The 20,344-nt window shown below is 40.2% G+C and overlaps 1 protein-coding gene across 1 annotated transcript in view; it reads right to left on the minus strand.

The window, feature by feature from the left end:
• Positions 1–788: 788 nt before the first annotated feature.
• DLG5 (discs large MAGUK scaffold protein 5) overlaps positions 789–20,344 on the minus strand; it is a 200,535-nt gene continuing 180,979 nt past the window's right edge. Inside the window, exons 24-33 of the mRNA XM_006269642.4 lie at positions 19,065–19,229; positions 18,029–18,212; positions 16,746–16,894; positions 16,158–16,328; positions 13,406–13,602; positions 10,608–10,751; positions 10,264–10,391; positions 9,267–9,376; positions 5,532–5,641; positions 789–2,434 (exon numbers count right to left, since the gene is read on the minus strand). Coding sequence (XP_006269704.1) covers positions 2,331–2,434; positions 5,532–5,641; positions 9,267–9,376; positions 10,264–10,391; positions 10,608–10,751; positions 13,406–13,602; positions 16,158–16,328; positions 16,746–16,894; positions 18,029–18,212; positions 19,065–19,229 — 1,462 coding nt within the window. The 3' untranslated portion in view covers positions 789–2,330. The remainder of the gene's footprint in view (positions 2,435–5,531; positions 5,642–9,266; positions 9,377–10,263; positions 10,392–10,607; positions 10,752–13,405; positions 13,603–16,157; positions 16,329–16,745; positions 16,895–18,028; positions 18,213–19,064; positions 19,230–20,344) is intronic.

Raw genomic sequence — 20,344 nt, forward strand, 5'->3', positions numbered from 1 at the left:
TTCTTTGGACAAACCTAGTAATCATCCCTAAAGTCTTTTGTGTTGTTATGTTTCTGCTGTTTATAGCAGAAACATGGGTTCATTTTTGTGATACACTTGCTTATTTTAGTCCACAAGCTTGCTTTTCTTGGCACAAGTGGCATATAAAATTCTATTGTGTTGTGTGCAACACCTACTCTGCTGAAGAATAAAAAAGCTAGGACCATATTTTACAGGCTAACAAAGCATTTTTTTTCCATTTCCAAAATTTCCATTCTTCCAAGTGCTTTACCTCATACACTTCATCTACTGTAATTGGTACAGCAGAAATGGCTTCCTAAGGAGCATGAGAAGTGGGTTAGATTTACGTCTGTTAATGCTCAATTCCTAAATACATAGGTTAAGAACAATTTTTCATCAATGCTCAGTTAGCAGGCTTTTCTTAGAGGAATATATTTGAGAAAGAACAACTGATAAGCCCAAATTCCACCACTATGCTGAAGGACCATACCAGGAGAAATGCAATTCCAGTTTCTCCATACCAGGAGAAATGAGTACACAAATTGTGACTGCAGAACCTATTTTGAAGATACCTACCTATGTAGAACCTCCAATATCCATACATCAATTTCAGTCAAGTACACATATCAATTTCAATTGACAAAAATTAGTTTTTACACAAGGAAATTTTATGGGGCCAATTAACTAAAAAGTGGCCTCATATGTCTCTTAAAAAGTGCTAGAGACAATATAAATAGTCCTTAAATACAAGTCAAGTTATAGAAATTGACCTTTACTTAACACAGGAATCAGTTTCTTTACCTTTTATTGATACAAAGTGACATGTTTATTTTTAGTACAGAAAGTCCAAGCCAGAACAGTACCTGTCTGTTTTATCTGTACCACTGGAGTCCATTCCGACCGCACTTAAAAAAAATAACCACTGTCCCTCACCATGAAAAGTACTTTGACTAATAATTCATCCATTCATTGCCTACATTTCTTTTCTTTAGTATTTTGAGCTATAAAATAGTACTTGTAAAACAGAAGTTAAATTTTAGGACCAATTTTTTCTTTGAAGAACTGTGCAAGAAGAATCCCTTTTTAATTAAACCCCCCCCAGCAAATAAAAGAAAAACTACAGACTGTTGGGTAAAACTCATAAAAGAAAATACTTCTTGCTACATAATGAAATGTTAGGAACAGTCACTGAGAAACAGCCCTATTTAAATGATACTTCAAATAACAATTTAAGTACAGTACCTACGAACATGACAGTTAATGAAAAGATAGAAAACAAACCCTGCGTTAGAAACACAGACTCAGAAGTGCAAAAACAAAAAAGGAACCAATATCATGAAGTTTGGTTCAACAGGTAAAAGAGTATTGCAACAAAACTAAATGATCGCTTACTTGTTGACAGTGAAAACACTAACAATTAACGTACCTCCCTAAAGGCTCTCATTCAAAGACCTAAAACGGTGACTGCTCTTATATTAAATACAAATCTATGTGAATGCTACACACTGAAGTACAAAGCTTAAGAATTACCCTGCAAAATTGCACCAACATTTGCTTTCAATATTTACAGTATCTAAAAGTGACAAACACAGCATGCTAGGCCTAGCTATCGACTCTCCCCAACATTGCTTTGACTAGGCCCAACAACCAAAAAATATTTCTAAACACATACTAAGTTCAGATTGATCAGATATATTACAAAGTTTAAATATTAGATCCATGCATAAAACAAAAACAGTATCTTTGACAGATAAACTTTCATAGACTACAAACAGTGGTCTGCCCTGGGAAGGAGGGCTCTTCCTTCTGAGCTCACTCCCAAGATGTACTGATCACAAACCCTGCATGATTACCCAGTAGTCATGTCAACAACGCGCTCGGAAAAGGTCAGAACTGCAAGGTAGAATCACATTGCCTGCAAATCCATTTATTTGTGGAAACTTCACTCCATTTTGGAGAGTTGTCTCATTAGGGGAAAGAAGACAGACTTAAAAAAAATAAAGGTCATTCAAGTAAACATCAACAACCAAATACTTTGAAAAGGTTTTTGTAAACGTCATTCTAGAGGGTTATTTCGCAGCATTACTATATTCACCTCTTATGAAAAGGTACACCTAGGTTATAGCCCATCCTGCAGTTTTTATGCAGGACAATGTTCTCTGATAAAGAGCTATCCCTTCTACACACCTTGTTGATTTTGTTTGTGTTCAGTGTATCATTCCCCTTCATGAAAAGCAATCATTTATATCTCTATAAAGACATAAATGATGTGTCCATTGGAAAAAGGTTAATTGCTATTTACATCTGGAGAATAGCTTCACAGCAAATATCTACAGCAGGCCAGCTGGAATCCACAGGACTTTGTTTTGCTCTTGATCGACAGTTGTCATAATCTGAGTGCAAATGCTTGAAAGGGCTCCTCCCTGGACAACACCTACAAAAAGAAAATGCCCACACACAAATCAGGTACTTGAAAGACTTGACTTATTTCAGACAGCAAGTGTTAGGTATTTTCTTTAAAAGTGTTTATCAACAGATCATGTATATTTTTACACCTTGAGTATCTGTTACATGTGTATACATGTTCAAACAAGGGTAACAGAGTACAAGGGTTAAACATTTAATATACTAGCTCTTCTACTAACCCTTGAAATGACAGGCAAGCAGTACGATCTGTGGCTATAATCAACTAAGACAACGGTTTTGTTACAAAGTACTCTGCAATTTGTTTTCAAAGATACCAGGTTGCCAAGTTTGAATCTATTATGATATAACAGGTTCTGACCATCTTTAAACCTCCATGATGGAGCAAGTGGTCCTTGGGGTGTAATATTTATGCAGTAACATACATGGAGCTCATAGCTGTAGCAACTAGGAACTATTTACAAATATTTGAAACCACTTACAGAGCAGCTGACAACAGGCTGAGCTAAAATATCCCAACACTTTTGCCACCAGAAAGCCACAGTCATGCTCAGGGAACAAAAAGCAAACAGCAGCAGCAAGAAAAACCACAGATAATAATAATAAACCAAAGACAAAAAGCAATCCACCCTGCATTGCACCCTGAGGCCTGCCAAATAGGCTGCAGAAGAAGATCTACAGGAGTGATTCCCAACTTTTCTAGCCTCAAGCCCTCCCCCGACCCCCATTAGACTCAAGGCACTCCCTCCATAGCTTTTGTGAATACAGTAGCAAAACTATCTTATTTATTACAGTCCTTGTTTCCTTGCAGAGGGGCCAAGTAGCGGGGGTTGGGGAACAAACCTGAGCCTGCACTTATCTCCTCGTACTATGTATCACCCTTCAAAGAATCTTTAGGCAGCCTGGCTAAGAATCACTGATCTAGAGGCAAGGGCTCTTCTGCTGAAAATCTCTTTTAACTGTTCTGGAGTGCTCAGGCAAAATCTAACATTGAGAATTATGTATCATAATAGCATCACTTACTACAATAGACTTCCCCTATGCCTCATCTCAAAATGATCTGAAACTAGGTAGTTCTGAACAGGTAATGCAAGCTACCCAAAGTTTGGGTCTTGCCTACAGTGGCATTGTTATACATGTACTGTCTGTTTCCATCTTGTTCCAACCACAGGAAACTTACTATGAAAAAATACCAGTAAAGACAAAGGAGACTGAACCTATGAGCTTTAAGACATTAGACAAAAAAGTTACGTGATTTAAAAACTGGTTTAAAACTCCCTTTGAATACAGCCAATATCAAGATGGAATAACAGGAAAAAATATCAGACAGTAGATAGTTTTTCCACTTCTGAAAACAGACACTTTAATAACGTTAAAAAATTATTATTATTGGCCACATATCACAAATTTGGATCCAGGAGGCAAAACAGACAAGTTTGTGTTTGGTGAACAGGAGCATTAAAATTCAATACAGTTAATAAAACATGCTATCTTTTTGGGGAAGAGTAAAGATAGCCTGAATAGGTTATTCAGCAAAAAAGTTCCTGAAGTTTCCACACAGTTCAGAACTGAAGGTATGCAGCAGCTAGGGGGAAAAGCTATAGTGTGCAAGATTATACAGCAATCTGTGTAAACTACGTCTTCCTCCCTACCCAAAACGTCTTGTAGCTAAGTACTAAATCATAAATGAAAATATTCCATTTGTTGAAACCAGACAGCAGTTGGAATGTAGTTGTTTTGATTTAGTAATTTTCAAGGCCCTCAATCATACTCATAGTGCTTACAATCCTTACAATATAAGCCCTCATCTTGCAAGGTGCTTTACACAGGAACTTACTGAAGTCAAGGAGTTCCTGGTCTCAGACAGTTCACTTTACAATCAGGCATCAATGAAGACAAGATGCAACAAGTGGCTGTAATCATATACAGGGAGCAGACAACAGCATGTGTTTATTGAAACTAAATACATAGCTCAGAAGTTTAACGGTATTTTCTTGACACTGAGTATTCTTTTTATTTAATAAGTATTAAATCTTTCTATGTAATAGCTAGTCACTAGAAAATTGTCATTATTAATGATTTGTGACTTCTCTCAACGAATGTTAGAAGACAAGACAGACAAATACCTAGGGGCATTTCTGTATTCTGCATGTATTTGACCAAAATCAATAATATAAAAATCTCATTCATCTTCCCTCCACCAAATTAAAGGACTCTTTAAAAACTATACGTCATGCTTTGCTTCTAGAGACCCTTGATGACAGCATCAAGTACTGCAACATCATCTCGGGGAAAATGTATCAGATAACTACTTTCCAAATAGAATTTAAGGGTTTATATTGTGAGTTTTATATTGCAATTAAATACACTCCATCATGTTTATGGGCCATGCTTCCAAGTGACAGTGAAAACAATGGCTGATAAACAAAACTTTGAAAAACTGTACTGCCCTTTTAAAGCTTCTTACAGCATGCATCATGTCAGTGCTATTAACTAGAACCCATTATATACTTCGTATATTTGTTTTTGTTACAACTCAGGAAGACCATACTGTAGCAGGAATGAAAAACAATGAATGTCGCAATGTCATGACAGCAAAAATCACAGGCTCCTCGTGACTACTTTAAGTAATTCCATTAGACTGCTCCATATATTATTTGTAGTACATTTTGAACAAAATCTCTCTAGTGTAGAAAACTCACTTTAAACAATGAAACCAAAATTCACTCCATATTGCACACTAAATAGTTGTGATTTCAGGACTCTCATGGACAATAAATTAAAAGGAATATTGTTGAAGGAAGATAAAGATATGTCTTTATGTACATTTTAGGGGATTGGATGCATCTTTAAATATCAAAATGTATTATCTGATAAGCTGAACTTATTGTAAAGTAAAGGAAAACACTTGTGATAATGTTTTATTGAAAAATACTGTAGTTCTCTCTGAAAAACTAGAGCATAAATTTAATCAAAATCAATGGGAGGTTAAAAAAATACCAGTAAAAAACCCCTCTTTTCTTATTAACTAACTGATTTTTCAAAATTCAATGCAGGTGAAATTAATTGCAACTGCATTCTTACTGAAATGGAGATTACATACTAACCTGTGAAGTACTTGCTGTATTCCTGTTCTATTTTCTGAGCTGTCTCAAATTGTTCTTTGGAATGTTTTTGTGTAACTTTGTCCCTCAGAAAGATCGGGTCTTTTTGCTCTCTATAAAAAAGGAAAAGAAAAGAATCATTGTTAAGCAAGCTTTTCAACAGACCTGAGATGAGTTGCATGCAGATGTCTTAACGTGAAAGTCTTTGATAATTTACAGGCATAATCCTGTGCAGAGAGCGCCGCCTGGTGTATTCTGTGGAATAGTGCCATTAATATGAGGCTACTTTCAGAGGATTTTTTCTTAAGTGGTATTCTTAACAATCTATTTGAATTGCAATATTAAGAAATTTAGCCTGACATAATTAGCAGACCTGTGGAAGGAAAAAAAAAATCTCAACCTGTTCCAAAGTTAATAGGATTTTTAAAAATATCATATATATCCTTTGAAAACTACCCCTTAGACCCGATACTGGCAACCTGTTGCCTGTGAAGAGGTCTGATGCCACCCATCCCCTCTGCAGCACTCTCTTCCAGTGCAGAGCCTGCTGCTTCACAATGTCTGAGTTTAACTTTGTTGCAGAGGGGTCTGATATCTGACAGCTGGAATGGGGGGGTAGGGGGGCAGGGGGGGTGGAAACTTTCAGCGTTCAACACTGACTAAATTGCCAGCCCCTATCTTAGACAAAGCAACACTAAAGAAACTGCTCTAGCAAAGGACTTCAAAAATATTTTTCATACTCTGCAACCAAATATAGTCATACAGTACTAAATTTAGCAGAGGAAATTGGTGAAGGTAGGAAATGTGGATTCCAGCTGTTGGAAAAAACAACCAATTAGAGATAAATCAGCCTATAAAGTCTCCATTGAGGTCAGTACTGCTATACTAGTCAGAGCTACATACAAAAAACTAAAACTCTTGGTTCCAAAATGATACCTTTTATTAGACCAACCGGAAAATGGCAAGAAAACTGTCCTTTTCTGCAAGCTTTTGGGAGCAAAGTCCCTTCGTCAGGCTCTGGGAAAAGTGTAGATGGTACAAGATGGTAAAAAGTCCCCATAGGTAGGAAATAAACTTCATTTTTGCACAGAGGGAGCTGAAGATGGAAGTCTGTCCCTCTGGGTCCATGAGTGTCTTTGACACTATTCAGATCTATGAATTTGTCTCAGGCCTGTTTCTAGAAGGTACTCTCATATGAATTAAGCAAATAGCCTTTATTCAGCTATTTTGCTTTGCATGCTGCAGCATAAAGAGTGCTCAGACTGGTAAAGACTTTTTATAAAGGCAGCAGGCTCTCATAGCTCTTACTGAGCTAGCTGAACTTGTTCTCTCTTAGATTTGAGTCATGGCAAGTTTCTGTTTGAAATGGTAAAAATGTAGATAAAAACTATGGCTTGCATGCCCTCACACTGCTTAGCTTATACATCAAACATGGGCACTGTTGTAGTGGTATTGTACATATTGATTTACTGTTCCAGGTGGGGTTTTCAAAAGCACGCACATGACTTAAGAGCACAGGACCCACTGAAACCAAAAGGTTTTTGTGTTAAATTACTTGCATGTTTTTTTGCAAATCCTCTGATGGGAACAAGTAATTCCCAATGGCAACATGCAACTCTATCTTGTCTTGATGAATGCAGAAATAGCCTGATTTTTTTCTGTTAGATTAATGCTTCACTTTACTTTATTTCTCTTTGTTCTGAAGGGTGAAAACAACTAAGAGCAGTGGACCTGATTTTTAAGTATGCTCACCACACAAGAGTTTCCTTTAACATCTGAACATGTGGCTCTATAACCATACAGAGTGGGGAGTTTTAATGTACCGTATTGATTTTCTGGTGGTCTATGGTGGGGACATTCATTTTTCTTTAAATGGATGAGCTTCAGAATGAATGACTAGACTTTCATTGACATTCAAGCATTATTTATTTGAAGGGGAATAATCAAATATACTTTCTGTAGTTTAATATTTATGTAGGATCCTTAAAGTTTGATAAATTACAGGGTCCAGTGGTATAAAGGAAACTATTTCCTTCGTGTAATTGTTATATACCTAAAACAAACCAAAAAACCAACAAACGGCTCTGGAGGAAAGGTTTCAAAATGAGAGCACAGTTCATATAAGGATACCTTAGCAAAACAACTCTGTGTCTGCGTGTAACTGGTTGAACTAGTCAGTGGGTGCATTTACATGTACAATTAGTGCATGTGAATAAACTCCAGAGTTTATTGTTCCAGAGTTTTTTGCTCCAGGGCATGCTGTTTGAATGTGTGCCAAGGAACAAAACTCCAGAGCAATTAGCTCTGGAGTTTATTCATTATTAATGTGCAGCATGTGTGGCCCAGTCGGAACAGATCCAGCTAGCAGGGGGCCCAGGGGGTCAGCCTGCCAGCCCAGGAATGGTCCAATCTGGTTCAATGTGCTGCAGAGGCTTGGCTGGGGCATGAGGGTACTTTAGCGTGGGACCAGCCAGCAAGTAGCCTCATGCTCCAGCCAGCCAGTCAGCATTCACATGTGCGCTGCTGCGCATGAAGAAACTCTGTAGCACTAGAATTTACAAGTGCTACCCTGTTGTGGAGTTTATTAGTTCTGTGTGCCCTAATAGGACATACATGTAGACACTGAGTTGTTTACTGGGCAGTTAATTAGTCAACTGCACAGCAGACATCTTAGATAGGTACACCCAGTAAAAGGGAACGCTAACTCATAATATGAATAGGGGGACCATAAGTCAGAACACCAGTTTCCTATTCTTGGCTCTCTGAAAATTAAACTGACCATGCTTGGGGGCCAGGCAAGATTGCACGTTGTGGAAGGTGACTTCTGAAGACAATCAATTTACAGCAGCCTAGAGGTAGGGAGATGTGTTCAAAATAAGCTGCCTCAACTGCGTAGGGCAGAGATGGCCAACCGCAGCGCGTCTGTGGCAGCCCCTGTGCATGGCATGTTGCAGATCAGGAAAGGAGTAAACAGCACAGCAGATGGGGCAGGAAGTAGAAAGCAGAATAGAAATTTGGGCAGGGATCAGGAAAAAAAAGCAGCATATTAGGCAGGAAGCATACGGCAGGGAACAGAAAGCAGAGAAGCAGATTGAGCAGGGAAAGGGGAACACAGTGGTACTTGGAGAGGGCATGAGGCTTAAATTTGTGGCATATTTAACAAAAAGGTTGGCCCCCACTGGTAAAAAGGGATATAGAGCAAAGGAGCTACGCAGCCTTACATTCCCAGTACCAGCTCAAATGGAGGGACAAAATTCCTTGCCTCCTGCATTTACCACTTAGGGCATCTATACATGTGCTCCAGGGTGTGTGTGGGTGTGGGTGTGTGTGGGTTCACTTTAATTAGAGCAGCTCTCAGAGCCGCAGCATCATGTGTATTCAGTGTCCCATGCTTCAAAATGGCAGTGGAGGTGTATTAACTAACCCCCACCACCATTTTGAAATGCAGGGATGCTAAATACATGTGCTATGGAGGCTGCTGGAGCATGCTAATTAGCACACGGTGGAGCAGAAGTCTGCCACGTGTATAGGTGCCCAGAGTGCTCTCTGGTACTCAGATTTTAAGTGGAACTGTTCTTTTCCCTTTGGGCATACCATTTTTCTCCATGTAAACAGAGATAAAATTAATACTATTTACCTCAAAACGATTTTGCAAGACAAAAATGCACATTCTGCTTTGAGGCAGAAGCTAATCTTGTAACATAAAATAAGTATCCATGACTTATCATTCCCACTTACTTGATTTGCTTAGCATTTTTATAGCGAATGAAGATGACAATAGGGTAGATATGAACACTGTGGAGCCGCTCAATGGCATGAGGAGCGATGTCCAGCAAACAGTGACAGTCCTAGAAACAAATAGATATAAACATTTATCTAGGTAAACAGGATAAGAAACATAAGCAAACTTAGGAAACCCCACTCCACCTCTAAATGCAATTATGGCAACTCAACAACATTTTCACATCACACTTAGCATTCTGGCATCACCTTCCCTCACCCCCCCACACCTTCTACCTACCCAGCCCCCTAAGCAAAATATCTTATGGCAGTAAAGACAAAGTACATTATGTCTAAAGGATTTATTACTGCTTAAAATGACAACAAATGAAACATTTGTGAGAAACAACTATTAATAGAAGAAAAATGTATTTAGGAGATTTATATTAAATTGAAAGCACAGTGTGAGGCAGATGAAATCAAGTCATTTCAAGCCTACTGTGATAAAGAAGTTGAATATTAATTTTTGTCTTCAAGAATAAATTATTTTTCAAATCTTTTACGCAGGCACAATATGTTACTCCCTTCATTAATAAAAATGCACCCCTCATTTGACAGGACTTTAAACGGCATGCACATGTCAATTCTTTTAGCTTGTTTAATTTTTTTTTACAATGTTTATGTACTGACTGTCATATACACATATCAAAAAACTTTAAAATGTTTAAAATTTAGCTAACATGAAAAAATTAACCCCACATCCCACAATTTCTCCACAGCTAGGATTATATAAAAGAATCTTTTAAATACTGACATGAAGTAACTGCACTACACTAAATAAACCTTATTTTGTCTAAATAAAACAATGTCCTGGGGAACAACTCTTCATAGTCTTTTGAAGCAAGGCCAAAAAGGCAATAAATCATTTTTCTTCCCAAAACCCATAGCAGAAAATCATGTTTTGTAAATTTTGGAGAACCACAGAGAAAGCAAGGATACCATAAAGAAATTTTACCTTCTCTGTTATCTCCTTTATTGAAGCTACAGTTGTCACATCAAAATGACCACTCCTCCGTTTGTAATCTATAAACAGACAATCCTTTACTCCCCGTTCAATAGCTTGTTGGGAAGCTTTCATCACCTCTGTTTCAAAGAACAAAACACAGATACACTGTTAATTTTTATTACTTAGTCACAGAAAAAGTCTTGCAGGACAGTCCACAGAAATTCAGTCTTGCTTTTTATTTCCCCACCCTATAATGTTTGTGCGATCGTTAAATGTAGGTGCTAAGATAAATCATTGTATCATTTATATAATTAAGCAAATAAATTGGTTTAAATGTACCCTGGCAGGCTTACCAAGAGGACATCTGCAAAATTTCCCAGGAGATTCTTTGACTAACATGTCTTTCACGGCATCAAGTAATGGCCCTAGAATAAGCACAGGCCTTGGAGAGGTACAATCCACCTTCTGTACACGCTGGTAAGCCAGGCTCACAGAGTCTAAAGAAAAATAGAAACATCACTTATACACAACTTGAAATTGTTCACGTTAAGTGTTCAGATAACTGAAGGACTCCTACTAACCAAATTACTATGGTTTGAACACAAACTTTTAGCTGTGGATAAAAGGTCCATAATTCTACTCTGAGAAGTTGGATCCATCAGATACACAAATACTTAGCAAAGCACAAATGGTGTGGATACAGAAATGTTCGGTGCCCTTTTAAAAAGGAAAAGTTAAAAAAAGGACAGTAGCTGATAGTTCTAACTTAAGTGTCAATGAGCTGAGAACAATTCAAATGCAACAAATCCGCTCTACCTTTAATGCCTCTGGATGACATGCAAGTAAAAGTGCTGTGGGATCTGATGTGCAATCCCACTATCATACTTCCTGCCCTGCCACAGCTTATTTGTGCATGGCAGGAGGTGTAATGGTGTGATCCAACATCAGACCCCATCATGCCTTATTGCCAGTGCAGGGTGGAGCCTAGGATTATGATCCTGGGCTTCTCCCTGCAACAGCAAGTTCCTACAGTTGGGCACTCTATCATCTGAGAGGGCTCTCAGCTGGGGGTGCATCATGGGCTGCCATGACTAGGAGCACAATAAGTTGATCCTGGCTCCTTGGTTCGGAGGCACATGGTGCACCTCCATGGCTGGGAGCATTGGCCTGGAGACTTGTTCAGTTAATGGCATGATTAGAACCAGCCACAAAGTTGTTACACATTTTTATGTAGTAACTTTGTGGCTTATTCTTTATTTATCATACCATTAATTGCATTAACACATGGCCAGGTAATAACTTAAGATGTGATTAATCAGTTAATCCTGCCTTAAGTGTGACACGTGCCAGAGGCCTAACTTCTTTCATCCAGGGTTAAAGTTGGAGCAATTTTGCTGCATTTGAACTGTTCTCAGCTCATTCTTGCATAACAATTAGAAGATACCAGCTGCTGCCCTTTTGAAAGGGTTCCAAGCTTTCCTGTGTCTGCCTCCACTACATCTTCTACAAAAGTCAAAATCTGCAGTGATATCTAAGGCATTTTCTAAGGCAAATGTAATAAGTAAGTTTTACAATCAACGTGCTTTTTCAAGCAGTAAATTAGTATAAGTAATATTAAAATCAGTTTTTTACTCAGGAGTTCACTTTGCCAAAGTCTAGCAATCTGGGTTTAAACAACTGCATCCCTCAAAGGAGATTATGTTTTTGCAATAATTGCAAAAGGCATACAACTACTATTCTCCTTAGAAAGCCAAATGTTAGGCCCCTGGCACACATTACATTTGAGACACAATTAACCTATTTATCACACCTTAAATAGTAACGTGGCCACATATTCAAGTCAATTTATGGTGTGATAATATAGAAAATGAACCACAAAGTTATTCAACATACAATGTAGAACGTCTTTGTGACTCATTTGCCTTAAACTGAACCTGTGGCAGGTTGAGACTGACCCATGTCAAATCCTGACACTCAGCTGAGTGTCAAAATCCTGCATAGGGCAGCCCCTGGGCCGAGGACACAGCTCTTCCCTAACCAACTGGGCTGAGCTACACATACAATTTTTTAAGGGTCCTAGCACAGTGGTATCCTATCAGGGAACCTCTCCCTAATTCTAGGGTCCCCGTGTACAAGGGGTGTCAGAAAACTCTATTCAGCCCAGCTCCACACTAATTTTCAAAGTTCCAGGGGGGATGGATGGACCCTAGGATTGGGGAAAGGTTCTTTGATGGCATGTCAGAACCTTCAAAAACTGCATATGTAGCCCAGGTACACACATGTTTTTCTGACAACCCCGTCACCGAGGGACCATGGAATCAAGGAGCCTCTCCCAATCCCAGGGTCCATGTGCACCAGTTATATCAGAAAACTGTAGGTACAGCTCAGACAAAAATGCAGTTTTTAAAGGTCCTGGTTAAATAGGACCCTGGGACTGGGGAGAAGCACTGGGGCCCCAGTGTGTCAGGACCTGGAAAAATCACTGTGCACCTTAAGTGGGCTTCACATGTGTTTTTTACTCACTGCGGTACAAGGGAACCTGGAACAGAAGAGTAACAGCGCAGGTGCGGAGTTTAGCACTTCCAGCATGGGAAGGCCTTTGGTTCTCCTGCTAGGAGTCTCTGATCTCCTGCCCTTGGCAGCCCAGCCTGAGGTGTTGAGCATAGGGTTTTGACAACCACACTGGAGCCAGTTCTAGACCCCAGTTTGGTTCCTGACCTCAGCTGATGATCAGCTGATTGCTGGGCACTAGGGTTTCAACTTATTGATGCAGGGGAAGCCCAGCATCATGTTCCTGGGTTCCCCTTGCACTAGCAAGTAGGGTGTGACTGGGACCTAATCCCAGAATTGTGTCCTGCCATGCACAGGAGGTGTAATTTGAGACTGAAGACCAGATCTCATGATGCCTTTAAATGAACATCTGCCAGTGGCCTAAGTGCTCACCTTCAGGAGATGGACTCAAAAAGGTTAATACAAGCTATTGATTTGAGATAGCCTACTTTGTTACTTAATACAAGCATCTATACTGGTGGCTGAGGGTGGTGTGTGTGATGGGAAGCAGGTGATTCTCCTTTATTTATGTAGAGGCTAACCAGAAAGCCATATTTCTCATAGGAGCCATAAGGAAACTAAAAATAACAGAAGAACTTGCCATCCATGAAAGGAATGGAGTCTGTACTGATTGTATCGAGAGCCAGTAAATCCTTTCCATCTTTGGAACCGCTTCGCTTGTGTTTATGTTTTCTTCTAAAGAATGATCTTCGAGCTGCTGCTGACAATGTCTTTGTGGAACTGTTTTCATCTTTAGCTTCAGACATGCTGTGTCTCCTGTAGAACTCCTGGTCCATCCTACAGCAAAATGGATGAGACAGTTGCATTTTAATTTAAGTATATATACATAATGATTGTAAAGCTTGCTCTTTGGGAAAGAGAAGTTTAACATCACCAGTGGGTTCTGTAACTGCCTGGGAAAACTTTCCTAATGTAATTCCCAAGTGATCTGAAGCAACAGCAAGAGTAAGTCCATAACCTGAAAGCTATCAAAAATTGTGAGTACTGATAAACACTACAAAAATCTATGCCAAATAAGTTTTGATTAGGAGAAGCTGCACTTTTTAATGCTATCTTTGAAAACTAGTGACTATTTTTGTTAGCAGCCCCAAACAAAACTAACCACATTTCACATCATACAATTTTATTTTAAACAGACAATGCCCCCTGACATGCAACACATGCTCTTCCCTCCGAAAAAATGGGACCAGTTTTGTTGTCCATCTCAGAGAAGTGCTGTGAAAATGGCTAGCTCCGTGTGCATCATTACTTAGCAGCCATCTTGTGTGTTTATTACAACTTCTGTTGTCAAAAATTTCACCATGGAAGTTTTTAAGCTATGAATGGCATGGAAGCGTGACAATAGGGCTAGGGGCAGAAGTTACACATAAACCAGTTTAAGTGATCAGAAACTGGTTTAAACTTGTAACAGAACAGAAGTTCAGTACACATAAACCAGTTTCAAAATAGCAAAACCTGTTTGAGATAAATCTGTTTGAATGTAGTATCAGACTTAACCAATTGAGATCAAACCAGTTTACGGAACTTGTTCCCCAGACTCCTTCCTGGTTTAAGTTAAATCAGAGTCCCCCAGAATCCCAGCATGCTCTGCAGCCCTGCGCTGGGCTATCTGTTGCAGCCAAGCAGGGTTGGCCCCATCCCTCTCCTCCCTAGCAGGTGTGCTATCACTGCTCCAGCTGACTGAGCAGGGTGCAAAACCCTGCTCTGGAGTGCAGCTGGGTCTACCTGGCAGGAAGGCAGCAGCCCTTACCAGGCGTCCCCAGCCTCCCACACCCATTGCTGCTTCAGCAGCAGGAGTGAGGGGGGCATGGCCAGAAGCTAGTAGCCTGAGGGGAAGGTGGTGGTGGTGTGGCGGGAGGGTTAATCCTCCTATTGCAGGCAGCAGCAGCACAGGCACTGACATGGTGCTGGCTCCGTCCCATGCTGAAGATCCCCTCAGATAGGGCCCATGCCGCAGTGCCTGGGCTGAGTCCCTTGGAGGAGAGGTGAGCAGCACCTGAGGCTGATGTGGGTCCGGCTGCATCCATGGCAGGGGACAGGGAGGGGAGCTAGGGTTAATCACAGAGCCTGACCCACTGCTGCCTCCCATTGCAGCAGCGTGGTCTGGGGACAGAGGTCAGGTCTTGCCACCTCACGCAGGTGTGGTTGAGGTTTGCACCTGGGGCACAGCTCCCTGCCCCCTCCCTGCTCCCTTTGTTTCAGGAGGCCATGCCAGGCCAGCACTTGACCACACCCTTGCCTCTGCAGCAGTGAGGGGGGGTGCCCCGACACAGGCTGCTCCACCCTGGTCAGGCAGGTCCCGGCTCGGATCCCTGCCACTTGGACAGGGGACAGAGAAGGGAATTAAACCCCCCTCTGTCTCTGTTCACTTCTTGCCGCTGCCAGGGCTGGCCACGCCCCGCACTGCACCGCTCAAGCGGTAGGGTGGGGGTGGGTAATGTCTGACAGGGGTTGCTTCCCCCTTCCCCTTCCAGGCACACTCTGGCTGGGGACCCCGCAGTCCAGGGTGGGGGTTTAAATCCCTCCCCAATCATACTCAGGCCTGCCAGGGCGTGGCCATGACCCTCCCTCAGTACAGCTTCCCTGCAGCCCAGGGCTCGTTCTAGTGCCCCTGGCTTCTAGCCTGAGCCACTACATCTGTGCCTGCATTTCCAGAATTAAAAAGGAATGTCTATTCACTTGCAAATTGGTTGAATCTATGCAAGTTAAACTATCCTGCAAAGACTGAATCAGTTCAGGCTCATGCTTTTTGAATGTCTGTACTTAACATAGGAGGAATATGGGAAGCCTGCAAATGCGGAGGGAAAAAAAGGAAGGGCAGAAATAGCAGCAACAATGAGAGAGCAAAGAATACTTGTCTGCTAAGTAATGTTAAATATGACTTCAAATAACAACTAAAAATGTAGTTACTGCATACATGGTACTCTGCCTCTGATCTCAGTGCAAATCTTTTACTGGCATCAATTGATTGTGGGGGTACATAGTCCTAAATATATACCCTGGTCAAAGAAGATTAAGAAAAAAGGATTAGTCCTGTTCACTAATGAGTCTTTTTGTGGAAAATTATTTTGGTTACTGCTCAAATCATAACCTGGTGCTATATATACTTAACATTTTTAGGAGGTTACTCCTGGCAGCACTAAAAACGACTTGACCGGGTGGTTTATTTAAGTCTTATTAAAACATGCCACCCCTAAAATAACCTTTCTAGGAAACTAATACCTTGCAAAAGTGATACAACTTTGAAGATTCAAACCCAGTTCTTTTTTTTATAATCTCATCAGTCAGACATGTTAAACAGTGATAAACAGTTATTCACTGACATCACTTACATGTATTTGCTGGGGATCTGTCCTCTTTCCAGCTTTTGAGCATTCTCATCTAGCTGCCAGGCCATCCAGCAGCCAAAGTTGCCCTGTGGCAGCGTGTCATCAACATACAAAATGTCATCCTTCTTAAAGCTTAAATCCTGCTCTACCTCTGCCAGTCGATCATAAAGTGCCCTGCAGAGAGACATATATACAGACTCTTTTATTGAAACTACACCATGTGAGATGAAATGTGGTATACTTATTTAGAGAAAGAAATTAACACATATTTGGGTTACTGCCAAATATCCTGAATGGTCACATGCTTACAATGATGTATGCGGTTATACGTGTGGTATACATTGCAGTTATACTTGTATACTACTTGTCCAATTCAGAAAAAGACCAAAGATGAGCTAAGTTAAGGCTTCTTTCTTTAACTTCTCAGCAAAAAAGAAGAGAGACCAACCAGTTGCTTCTCTCTGCCATATGTGCAAGGTATTTTAATGGTGAGTTTTGTGGTCTCACTTGCCTTTCAGTGGTTTGCCACCACATGCAATTGCTGTTGACAAAAGGGTTAGGAATTGGGCTATTTAAAGGACATCTGAATACCTGATATAGAATCCATCTCCAGGTAACTCTTTTATCTTGTTGTATTCTTCTATTCTGAACTGAGTCTTTATTCTGATATTTTCTCCTGGCTTCAGCATTTCAAGGTAGGCTTCCTCAGCTGTTTTATTTCGCATATCAACAGATCCATACTGTAAAACATAACCCCCACAAAATCCTTAAACCTGTTACATCTTAATAGGCTCTTGGATTAGTAAAGCCTAAAAAATGTGAGGTTGTAGCTAGTTATCTGTGTCAAAGGAAATCTTGCCATAACATTAGACACATTAGCGTAGGTACCAGATTAAGATAGCCAGTGGAGAGGGGGTAGGATTAAAACTGAAATCCCTAAAGAAAATACAAGGAACATGTGAGAAAAGGAAAAAAAAAGAACACTATCTCCACGGCAGTTTGAGAAAATAATAATGATCTATAATTTAGGTCATGGGTTTTCAACCTTCTTTAATAAGTGTACACCCAGCAGCTGGATTTGGGGGGGGAAGGAGGGGTTGATGCATGGCCAGATGCAGAGCGGCAGCAGCATGGGGTGGTAGATGGCAGCAGGAGCTGCCACCGCATACAAGCTTCCCTCCCCACCACATCTGACCAGACAGGCAGCACCTATGCAGCCCACAGAGGGGTGCCACTGCCCTCGCCCCGGGAGGCGGCAGTGCGGGGTGGTGGGTGGCAGCACTCCATCCCTGCCCACCCATGCATATCCCTTAAGGCCTTCCCAAGTACCCCCTCCCTCCTCCCCCCCACCCCCACAACCCTGATTTAGGCTATTTATGCAGAGAAATTAGCAGCAACTTAACAAAGACAATGCCTCCACTGGCATGCTAGCATACTGAGACTCCATTACAGACTACTAAATCTGAGCAGCTCACAAAACACAATGTTATTATCCCAACACCAGAATTAGATGATGTAGAGTTTATCCAGTGCCAGCAACATTTCATCTACCCTAGGGTCTCTACTATTATAGACACTGGTGGCAATCAACTGGTCTCAGCAACAACTTGTAACAAGTTTCCCATGTGTAAGCAAGCCCTAACATGACATTCAGAATGGAGTGCTTCATGACAGAGATTTAAAAGGTGGAGTTTACACAAATGAAGTTTATGGGCAACTGCTCCTGGTTTGCCAAGACTGCCAGAAAGGGACATATTTCTGCTATGAGGAATCTAGAAGTATCTTTAGTTACCCTCTTGCACTGTCCTGTTCTAAAAAAGCTGAAACATGGAAAGCAACATACATCTCCTATATTTTGTACCTGCATCACATACCTCAAGAATTATGTCTCCCAGAACTAGCCCATCAGGTCCTTTTGCTGGGCTGTCATCATCTACATCTGACACAAATATTCCATGTAGGTTTCCACCACATATTTGGATTCCAAGATCAACTTGGGATTTTTTAATGACTACGATCCTAGGTTCACGGGTCCTTTTGTTTGCATCCATAGGGACCCTTTTGATACCAAGAAACAAGACAAGTTCTTTTTAAAATAAAAGTTTATTCACTGTTCTTGGTTAACATGCAGGTGTAACTAGTCACCTAAACAAAAAGAAGTATATTCATTTGTTATGCTGTATAGGTAAAACCATTGTTAAAGTTTACCTTCAAGCATCCTGTATTATTTCTAACACAGGTCATTTTGTTTTATATTTTTATTTAAATGCATTTTGAAATGTGCTTGTAAGAAATGAGGAAGTAGTTTGATCATGGGGTCCCTCAACTGTTACTTTAAAAAGGCCAGTTGATTTCTGGAATCTAGTTAACAACATAAGAAATTGCATTCACTGGGTCAGATACTGGGTCTAGCTTGGTTTCTTGTCTTGCATATTGGCAGAGGAAGGGGAGGAACAGGGCACGTTCAGAATTTTCCACACATGCTCCTTTCCTATTGCGGTTTCCAGCATTCAGAGGTTTAGAAATTCCTGAGTCAAGGACTGCACTCAATTTATCTACCATGCTCATTATCTATGATGGAGCTTGCCTCCCAGAATACATCTAATGCCCTTCTGATCTGGCTTAAGCTACTGGCCTCTACAATAGCTTGTGGCAATGGGTTCCTCAAGTTAGTTGCCTATTTTGTGAGAAAGAACTTTGCTGTGTTAGTTTTAAAGCTATCACCTAATAGTTTCATTTTATGCCCCCTAGTTCTAGCACTGAGACACTAAATAATCAATCCCTGTTTACTTTCTTTGTACCATTTACTATTTTATAAACTTCCATCTTATGTCCCCTCTCAAGTGTCTTTTTTTCTTTTGTACCTTTCTTCCTTCCCTCACATGTCAGAGAGAAATGTTCAGCCTTTACCTTATGGAATTCCGGGGACTAGTAGTTGGTGTGGTTTGCTTGGATGGAGGCGTCATTGTTCCTTCATCCTGTTCACTCACAGTATCAATTATGGAATGATTGTCAGGGGTTGCAGCTCCACTGCCTTGCGGTGTGGAATGATTGCTCACTGGTTCTAGTCGAGAACTATAATGAAAGAAAGAATCAAAAAGTGCTGGTAAAAATGTTGAACAATCCAACCAATACCAAACCTTTCACTTCAGATATGAAGAAATATTAAATTTTGGGAAAAACAATCTAGGCTGAAGTCAAGTTAATAACAAACAGAAAATCTTAAAACAGAACAGAAGTATGAGCCTTATAAAATTCTGAATGGAAGACGCAGCTTAGTTTTACATATGATCACATATCTCAAAATAGAACTATAGTTTAAGTGAAGTGGGATCATTTTTCAAATACTTTTTTGGAATCTTATGACATCCAATATTTAAAAGTGAATTTACGTCCTAAAATAAGTCCAAGAGCTGCCTAAGAACCTGAACCATGTCAGATGATATTTTCATTTAGCCTCCTTAAAATTCAGCTGCAGTCTCTTGGAAAGCACTATCTATATGTGGTAAACCCAACATTTGCACATGCAGTTTTCATAAATGAAAATGCAAACAGAGCTGAATGTAAACATTGGCACGTGAACATTTCAATATGTATGGGAACAACTATGGAAGTCCATTAAAAATGACCTGAAAAATGCATTTAAAAAAACTAGAAATGTTTTAAACTAATATAGTTACAAATCAGTTCCTGCTTTCCTTTAGAAAACCAGAAAATCAGGGCTCACTACACGCATGCTCACAGCTTATGCTGGTCCCTTTTATAAGCAGAAAACAACAATGGCAATGAAAGGTCAGCAAAGCCTATGGCTGCTTGAATATTAGTGATATCAGTAACTTCCTTTCTCTCTCAAGAACATGACAGATCACCTTTGAAAATGACACCTACAGAAGATAGGCTTTAATTTCCCTCCTTTTGTGAATGAACTAACAGCCTGTTTTTAAAGATGAGTCGATTTTTACAAAGGACAACTTTGTACAGCCCTTTATTTTGAACATTTTTTCATATTTCACATGCCCTGTTTATTTCAGTTTAAGACATTGCAAGGTCGTACGTATCAGAAGATTCCTGAATATCTGGATAAAAAGGTGATAGGCTTTGGAAACAAGTATTTCATTGTACTTTTGACAAATAAATTATCAACAATACTAGCTCTCTTTGTGAGCTCCCAACAGCAAATTGATGTATGA

This window comes from Alligator mississippiensis, chromosome 6, assembly GCF_030867095.1.
Source record: "Alligator mississippiensis isolate rAllMis1 chromosome 6, rAllMis1, whole genome shotgun sequence".
In the NCBI taxonomy this organism is placed as follows: Eukaryota; Metazoa; Chordata; order Crocodylia; family Alligatoridae; genus Alligator; species Alligator mississippiensis.